General features: G+C 29.3%; 1 protein-coding gene across 2 annotated transcripts; it reads right to left on the minus strand.

The window, feature by feature from the left end:
* Positions 1-2,339: 2,339 nt before the first annotated feature.
* Positions 2,340-8,773, minus strand: LOC114382431 (lysosomal amino acid transporter 1-like). 2 transcript variants are annotated; one of them, XM_028341850.1, is made up of 12 exons: positions 8,406-8,773; positions 8,149-8,191; positions 7,889-7,915; positions 5,381-5,473; positions 5,138-5,250; positions 4,744-4,921; positions 3,660-3,761; positions 3,454-3,546; positions 3,309-3,329; positions 3,143-3,201; positions 2,950-3,040; positions 2,340-2,829 (listed from the first exon to the last, which is right to left on the minus strand). In XM_028341850.1, the coding sequence occupies exons 1-12, from the start codon at positions 8,627-8,629 to the stop codon at positions 2,740-2,742; spliced, it is 1,134 nt and encodes a 377-aa protein (XP_028197651.1). In that variant the 5' UTR covers positions 8,630-8,773; the 3' UTR covers positions 2,340-2,739. The 2 variants fall into 2 exon arrangements, with proteins under 2 accessions (XP_028197651.1, XP_028197641.1); XM_028341840.1 differs by having other exon boundaries at positions 5,375-5,473.
* Between the last annotated feature and the right edge of the window lie 1,179 nt (positions 8,774-9,952).

The following is a 9,952-nucleotide window of genomic DNA, read 5'->3' on the forward strand; positions in this document are numbered from 1 at the left end:
CCATAGAAAAACAAAACTGACACAAGCGAAGGAGATCCGAGTATGGAGGGAGTTCAAGCGCTATTGGGATCAACAATCAAGGCAACGTTCTGGAAAATCTTTCTGTTGGCATTGGGACTATTGCTGTGAATTTTGAAAAAATATCCAACATGATGGAGAAAAGAGAAAAAGATAGAGATAGAGATAGAGAGCTCGAGGGTATTTTTAAATCGCGGTTCACAATTTTTAAGTCAGCACCTCCATTTCTATTTAAAACACAAGTAGAGCTTGTGTTGGCATGTGCAGCACTTCATAATTTTCTTCGCAAAGAATGTCGTTCTGATGAATTTCCAGTGGAACCTACTGACGAGTCTTCATCTTCATCTTCAGTGTTACCAAATTACGAAGACAATGATCATGAACCCATTGTTCAAACACAAGAGCAGGAACGAGAAGATGCTAATATATGGAGGACTAATATAGGTTCAGATATGTGGAGAAATGCTAATAATTAGGCGAACATGAAGTGAGAATCACTTTGTTATTATTTTTTTAGGCAATAATGACTTTGTTATTAAAAGGTTTAAAATTTCTATCGTTTTTATTTTCTTTATTCAAACATTATAATTTATTTATCATCTTTTTCATTCACTTTTGTAACTTCCGTTATTTTTTTGTTTAAAATGTATTAATCTTTCAAAATCTTAAAAATCCATAAAGTACTTTGAAATCTTAAAAATCTGTGTTAGAAATCCATTAAAATCTTGGGTTAAGAATCCTGATTGTAAAAAGTCTTTTAAAAAAAATCTTTTAAAATCCCACAAAATCAATACAATCCCACATAATCTTTTAAAATCTTCAAGATTGTTTTTGTCAAAATATTCTCTCAAAATCCCAATCCAATACACCCCCTAAAAAAAATGAGCAAGTGAAACCAATTTACCCCAAATTTTAATGTGAAAAAATTCTCTTAATGTAAGAGTAAAAATCATGGGACATAGTCCAAAAAATCTGCCACTATATAAAATAATGAATATACTAAATTTTTTATAAAAGTTGAAAATCAGAATAAGATTATGTTTCTACACATAAGTTCTAACTGTAATTAAGACTTTGTAATTAAATTGAAGTTGCATAAAGATTTATCACTTTTATTTATAAAGTTGTAATTATTTTTAGGCCTTAAATGATAATTAATTAAAAAAAATCTACATATGATAATTTAAAAAAAAATTACCCCAAATGATAAAAGAATAATTTGTTTTTACAGTCCATTAACTTTAACAATAATCATCATTTGCTTCTCTCCTTCGCCAGTGTCTATAGTAGATGTACTGCGATATTATCTGCCATATATTGTTAAAGTTATGGTTACACATCCTACTTTCTTCAATAGTGTATATAACTTTTAGTTAGATTAACACAATCAAAACAATAATCTGCATCAATAAATGCATGTTTAGGATACGAAAATGTCCAATGCCACGCAAATTATGGCATCCAACAACCATGGCATTAGCTTTGATGCTTTCCCATTTTTTAGTTCTTACAAGAATACTGCATCAACAAATGTTATAATCATTAATTTATTGTACTTAATTTGAAGAATAAATATAATTGGATGCAAATTTATGTACACTGGATAAAGATTGTTACCTTCCCACGTAAGTGACATTAGCGAAAATAAAAAAGATTGTGATAAGAAAAGGGAAAACATACATAAAAAAGTGGAGACGATACTAGCTAGTAAACCGTGTTGTGATAAGAAAAGGGAAAACATACATAAAAATGTGTTAATACTAGCTAGTTAATCTTTGCACACATTATTCGTAACCAGAAAGCAAGAGTTTAAGATTAACTGAGTATTACCTCCACACTGCCTCTTTTAATCTGATCAATAATTGAGGATACAACAGCTTATCAGTAATAGCGAATCATAATCAAATAGAATATTCTCAAAGATGAATATAGTTAAATGCTGAAAAATAAAAATAAAAAGGTTTGTTATGACACTTACGTTCAACCATATTTGAGGAACACGACCACTTTATATGGATAGCAACCATGAGCCATCCCAGCCATTGCCCAAATGTACTATGTTTCTCGTACTATGTGTATTAATTATTATATTGAATTATCGAAGTTGGATAGTTTGGGAAGTAATTTTTCTTTGTCTCGTTATAAAGGTTATTAATTGACTTGAAGGATGCCTCTCGAGGCTAGAAGGCCTCTTAAAAATGACAAATCAATTCATTTATTCAATAATAGTTCAATTCATCAATTCATCAAGTATAAATTTAACTAAAAACTTCATGGATTAATTGAATTGCGTCATCATTTGTCATTGGAAGAATGATGAATCATCCAAAATACTTTATAATCCATTAGTTCAAATAGTAATTATTAGGTGTATGTTTTATTGAATTGAAAGTTGTGATGAAGGAGTGTAAACTACAGAGCACATAGTTGAATTGAGAGTTGTGATGCTGTATCAACTACAAGAGGAAGTCCTAGCATAGTCCTCCAACAAGCTTGTCAGTTATTGGATCTACAAAACCACTTCAAAGTAGCGACTATCATGTCTTCAACAACTAAACATGCATATCCTATGGGTGTGTACTAATTTCCCATAATCCCTACATAAACATTAGCAGCATACATACTTCTCACGAAGAATGTACGCTAATATCTCAGTTTTGTGAAGGTGCCCATTAAGTTTTCAATCCAATATCAATTGGTTACAGCACACAGCTACAAAAATCAAGATGCAGCAACTTTTCCCGCTTCTTTATAATCATCTTTTGCTTCTCTCCTTCGAAAGTATCTGTAGTAGATGTATTGCGATATTATCTGTCATTTATTGTTAAGGTTTTGATTATAATCCTACTTTCTTCAATAGTATATAACTTATAGTTAGATGAACACGATAAAAAATAATAGTCTGCATCAAGAAATGCATGTATAGGATACGAAAATGTCCAATGCCACGCAAATTACGGCATCCAATAACCATGGCATATTAGCTTTGATGCTTTCCCATTCTGTGGTTCTTACAAGAATACTGCATCAACAAATGTTATAATCATTAAATAATTTTACTTAATTTGAAGAATAAATGTATCAGGATGCGAATTTATGTATACGGGATAAAGAAGATTGTAACCTTCCCACGTAAGTGACATTAGCAACCAATGCGAAGACGAACATGAAAGGATTTAAGCCCTGTTGAGATAAAAAGGGAAAGCATAAATAAAAATGTGGAGATAGTTAATCTTTGCACACATAATTCGTAATCAGAAAGCAAGAGTTTAAGATTAATTGAGTATTACCTCCACACTGCTTCTTTTAATCTGATCAATTAACAATTGAGGACAATAACTTATCAGTAATAACAAAGCATGTATGAAAATATAATCAAAGTTAAAAAGAATATAGTTCAAACCTGAAAAAAAAAAGGTTTATTTTGACACTTACATTCAACCATATTTGAGGAACTCGACCACTTATATAGATAGCAGCCATGAGCCATCCCAGCCATTGACCAAATGTACTATGTTTCTCGTACTCCTGTGATGATGAGCATTAGTTACTAGCAACTATAGCCATGAAGCAAACCCAACACTAAAGAAAATGATGAGTGTGAATTAATTAAGGTTTCCAGTACCACTGGCAAGTCCCACCTGCAAAAGTTTTCTTCCACCATATCCTATGTATCCTTGCCTCAAAGCATTACCCTTGAGAGGCAAATTAACAGCAGCTGCTAGAAATGTTCCATAACTTCCCTGAAATGGTGCACAAAATTTGACAAACATAGCAGTATTTGTATTAGTATAAGGTGAGGACACAAATGTGGAAGACTAATTGTATTAGAATAGAAATAATCATCATTGGGCAAGGAAAAAAGACTTGTGAGTTAAGGGTAAAGTTGAAATGTCAAAGGCATTATAAGTAATCGAGGTGCCATTTAGATGATAATTATTGGAAGATGAAATAATTACTATTTTATTCATATTTAATTTTGAGTGTATAAGAAATATATATCCAGAGAGTACGGAAGAATAACAAAACTCTAAATTATATACTAAACTATCTATAACTTGAATTTAAAATGTAAGTGTAACTAATTATTCTATCTTATCAATATTCAATGGTCTAACAATAATAACTTTCTCAAGGACAAAATTTAGACCATAATAAACATGCATGATAAATTTAAGAGAATATAAAAAAAGGGATAATGATTCTTGGACACCCTTTAGGTGTTTATACTTTAAGAGAGACGGAGAAAAAAGAGATAAGTGATTAATATAATCATATAATAATTTGATGTGATACAAAAAAAAGGAGAAATAAAAGGTTTTAATAGGATACTTGTAACTTTTGGGGTCAAAGGGCTTTGGTATCTGGATGATGTTAATGTGTGTTTGTTTTTATGTTACGTTCAACTAAATGTGAGTCCAATCTTCCCCTTCCTTCTCTTCTCTGTTTTTGTCTTGGAAAAAGGGAAAACAACGTTAAATGGAGTTCAAAACCGAAAAGCAAACACACCCACTATCCTAGAATTGGGATGAATACCATATATAACATGTTTGAAAACTCATTAAGAAGGGAAAAAATCACGTTTGAGACGTGGAAATTATAATTATTACTAACTTCTTAAAATAACATTCAAGATGTGGAAAATCACCTAAAAAACGTGGAACTAAACACGCTAGTAATCAAGTTAGCAGCAGCATGCTTGAGTTAAACAGTTGAAATACTCACAGCAACAGAACGTGGGATTGGCATAGCTTGGGATGCAGAATTATTTGAGGAAGCAGGAGGTGCTTCGTCATCGGAAGAAGAGTCATCGATCGATTCGATGGCTGAAGGACCACTTTTAGCAGCTCTCATGTAGATTCCCCAGGGTGGAGTGCCACTCCCAGCCAATGATCTTGCTGACCTGCACAATTATTTTAATTCAATTCAATTAAAAACAAATACACTTTTATTCCTAAGATTTTATTTATTTCTAAGAAAAAAAATAGTGTTACTAGGATAGACCTAGTAGTGGGAAGTTAAGGTAAATGCACAAAGTCATTCGATTCTCATCATCATTGTTTACAAAACGTTCTATTGCTAAAACCAGTGACAAAATGAGAAGAAACTATATCCATACATATAATAGTACTCCTGTCTAGGTGCTGCCTTGGGTGAGCCATTTGGTATTGGGATTCCAGATTTGTTAGTGGGTTTCGGTGGCTTCAATGGTTTTTTCTCTTCTTCGTGATCCTGTAACATAATAAAGTATGATGATGATGATGTAAAAACTAGTATTTAATTAATCTTGAGCCTAAGCACAGAGTGTGTGAATTTCACATTTGATCAGAAGGAATCTAAGAAATTGGAAATGTACCCTTACGAGGTTGACCTTCTGACGATGTTTGTACCATCTGCTGATGTAGTCATAATATACTATTAGCAGTAGTAATACGATCGTAGTGATCGTGTAAAGCTGTGAATCACAACATTGACCGATCATTAATAAGATCAAGGTTGTAATTTTCGTTGGATAAAAAGATTAATCATAACACAGACTAGCTACAACAGAGTATGGGGGAACTCTAGTCCTACTTGATTTTAGTCACTTCAAAATATGTTAGAATTATTAAAATGATTTTTTAATCCAATAATTGCGTAAATTTATCTTTTTTTTAAATAAAATGTACTTTCTTGTTTTTAAAGTATTTTATAACAAGTGTTCATTAAACTAATAAAATCTAAACAGTTATCTTAGTGTGGTAGACGGTCTCGACAATATGCATGTAATTTTAAGTTCAAACCTCATTGTTCTCTTGTTAGAAAAACACTGAACACTATATTATTTTATTTTATTTTATTGTCATGTTATAGATATATTATTAGCAGCATATAGATTATTGTTACGTTGGGCAAATATTTCAAGTAATTTTTATTTTTTTTATTAGTTAAAAAGTTTATGTGGTTGTTTTGTAATTAATTTTTTTTAAATAATTTTTATTTTTTTTAAATACTATTTGAAGTAATATTTTTTAAGATGATAATTTTTAGTTTTTATTTTTTTAGATTATTTTCACTTTTTTCTAGATATATTTATTTATTTCTTTTCTTACATTTTTTTAAATAATTATGATATTATTATTTTTTAGCTAATTTTACCGAATAATTTTTATTTAATAGGTTAACTTTTCGGCTAACAACTTTGTTGGAAAAACTAGCTAAAAGCTAGAAAGTTAGTTAACAGCAAAAGTTAACATATTAAATTAAAAGTATTTAATAAAATTAGTTGTTGAAATAATTGAAAAATATAAAATGATAAAAAAACTAATAAAATCATAATTTATTTTAAAAAAAATAATAAGAAAGAAAAATAAATATATTAGGTATAAAAAACTAGCTAAAAGCTAAAAAGTTAGTTAACAGCAAAAGTTAACATATTAAATTAAAAGTATTTAATAAAATTAATTGTTGAAATAATTAAAAAATACAAAATGATAAAAAACTAATAAAATCATAATTTATTTTAAAAAAGTAATAAGAAAGAAAAATAAATATATTAGATATAAAAGTGGAAGAAAATATAAAAAATTAAAAGTTAAATGCTAACATCTTAAAAAATACTACTTCAAATAACATTTAAAAAAACGTTAAAAATTACTAAAAAAAATTTATTTACTAAACATTCAAATAAATTTTTTAAATAATAAATAAATTAAAAACTACCTAAAATACTTTATCCAATATGATTATAACCTTTCCTTCTCTCTAGAGGAAGTAGCACTCATTTGAGTTCTTAGTGTAGATACTTATATAGTAACTATAGATTTGTTACTATTTGGCAATGCAGATAACAAACGACCCCTGCTTCTTCAAATATGTTTTGTTTATTTGACTTCTCCTGGTGCATAGGTTTCCTTTTTTCTTTATGAACTTCTATTCTAGCTCCTTAGAAGAAGTTAAACTAAAAAAGTTTTATACTTTTTTAAAAACAAGTGATATAACTTTTATATTAAAAGTAACTTTAAAAAAAAAATGCTATCTAAAAAGTGTTCACTAAAACTAAATTTCTCTTCCTTCCCTCTCAGCTCCTCACACTTCTCTCTAGTCTCTATGCTTACTCTTATTGTTTAAGACAATGATGATATTTAAACACAACTTTTCAATCAAGTAACTAACATTTATATTTTTTTTTCTTTTAATCATATCATATCATTTATAATATTATAATTTTTTTAGGTATATTTTAGCATTTGAGTTGTCAAAATATCATCTTCATATTCTTTCATCTCTGTGAGGGATCTCTCACAATTATTTTAATTTTCGTTTTAAGTTAATAAAAAGTTGTATATATATCTTGTAAAATGTGAAATCATGTGAGGAAAAGCAAGAGAGAGAGCAAATGAGACTTTTCCTTTAAAATGAATGTTAAAGGCCGATTTGGCAGTATTTCTAGGCTGCGCCAGACCACACCACCAACCAAGTGAAGCCAACGATGCTTGTTGTGACTGAACAGCTGACACGTGTCCAAAACTAAATTGACCTCGGAATCCTATAGTAGAACTTGGAACCAAATCAGCACATTTTCCTTTGTAGAATAGAAAGTTTTTTTAATTGGAAAGTGTGATCATGCTTTATTTTATGATTTCTAATATAATCTTCAATAAATAAAAAATTATTTGTTGATTCCTTAATTAATTAAGACACGGATTAATTAAGGAGAAGATTAGATGATTTACAATCGTTAGTAGGACCTTTCAAGAATAGTACTTTGTACTGAATGAATAATAAGGTGATTCGTATCATGTGCTTTCTATATAAGGATTCTTAGGATCAACGAACGATTAATATTTTACGAACAAAAAAAAAAAGATACTGCAAAAAAATTAATTACCAGAGCTGTGTAGTACTGTGTTGGCAACTGCATGTCCATCCACCGTTCCCAAAAGAAGACAAAGACAATCGCATGAAATTGAGTAAGGGGGTTAAATAAAACAATTAAAAGATTAAAAAGAATTTAGTGGGTGAAAATGAAGCAGAATATATGATGATAACAAAGAGACTAAGACCACCCAGTTGCATGTCATATATGGACAGGACCACTACCATGCCCAAACAAATTGTTACAGTTCATATGGTTCAGAATTTACTCACAGTAGCTGGTTCAAGAATGCATCCCGTCAAATTGCATATATCCCTGCATAAAATCAAAAATTATTTTAACAAATCATAATAATAGTTAGTAGTAATTATTTAAGTCAATCAGTGCTGCCTCTTTTAGTGGACATGATCCGAAAGATTTCGTTAAAAAAATAGAAAGTGGAAAAGTTTGTTACACTATTGCATTGACTATGAAATTAGAGATGAATGGAAAGAAATAAAGAAATTAAAATAATAAAAGAATGACGAACCCAGCAACCCAAGTGAGGAGAAAGACAAGGGAAACTCCATGGCTTTTCTTGGTACGAAAAATGGTTATTATTTGAGGAATTTCAGCTACACCCCAGAACACTAGACTTGTGAGCCCGAAACTAAACGAGATTTCATCTTTCAAATTGCAAAGGCAATCTTTGAAATATTTCTCCACCCATCTCACACATGGTTTTCTCTCATTCACGCAGTAAGAAGGTGGCATTATTCTCTCTCTCTCTCTCAATTTATCTTTCTTCTTTCTTTTCTCTTTGTGGTGTGCGAGGTTCAACTGAGAAAACTAAGGTGCTTGGCGCAAAGAGATACAGGAGGCTGGTTTTATATATAGGAAGGAAAGAGAGGCCTTGAAATTACATAACAAGACATGGACATGGAGTAAAAAATGTATCGGATTTTGTTGCCCTTTTAGGATTGTGTTGTAATTTGAGAACACATATCAGAAAGTGTAACGTACCTAATCATATCAAATAAAGAGAGAAATTAAATCACTATAAGAAAAATAAAGTTTGAATAAAAAACCAAAGCTGCTATTTATTAATGGTAGTAGCATTTTTTTAAAAAATAAATATTTATTGAAAACAATATAAGAGACATTACAACAAAAAATCAGTTTTTTTAACCTTTAGGAATTTTCATACAATCTTATCATTTGGATTGATTATAAGACTCATAATATTTTTTAAGAATATATTACGTGGAAATCAAATTCAAGTTGTTCTCCTACAAATTCAATATTTATTATTAAATGAGTTACACTTGCATATGAGTTTTAGGAAACTTATTTGTAATAAATAATATTTTTGAATAAAAAATATAAAATAAAAGAATTAATTAAAACAAGTGGGTTTTTGAGAAGAATAAAAATAATATTATCGTGCAGAAAATATAAATAAATAATTAAATAACGCTACCTACCATAACCATATTATGCGCTGTGCAGAAAAAGAAAAAGAAAAATATGCGTGGGTCAACAGTGCTGTACACCGGAGCGAGCTAGGCTCATTCCATGTTTATCCGAAGCAGATATACACAAAGGAAACGCTTTCTAAATGCTTTTAGAGATGAGTGTTAGTTTTTCTGAAAGTAAAATATGAGTTATTTTTAATTATTCTATTTTTATTTATGAAAATTATAAATAAAATTATATATATGGTATTCATTAAAAATTATTCTATAAGGATTTTTTTTAAGTTCTGTCGTCTTTTATTCTAAATACAAGGCTTAAATAAAACTCCTTAGATATTTTTCATACCGCCTTTCAATACGTATTTTATGTATTATTTTAATGATCTCATGCTTCTAAAACACCTGTATTTAATATATAAAGTAAATACATATTATATATTTACTATAAAGTTATTATTTTTTCTCGTTGACAAAGGATTTTTTTAAATACTCTTCTACATGATGCACGATAAATTGATATCCAAAGTGTTAAAATATAAACTCCTTGTAGTTATGTGTACGCATAAATTTTTATATTAAATTTAAGCATAGTATTTAAATTTAATGAAATTCTTTGTTTCTA

The sequence above is a fragment of the Glycine soja genome, chromosome 2 (assembly GCF_004193775.1).
Source record: "Glycine soja cultivar W05 chromosome 2, ASM419377v2, whole genome shotgun sequence".
NCBI lineage: Eukaryota > Viridiplantae > Streptophyta > Magnoliopsida > Fabales > Fabaceae > Glycine > Glycine soja.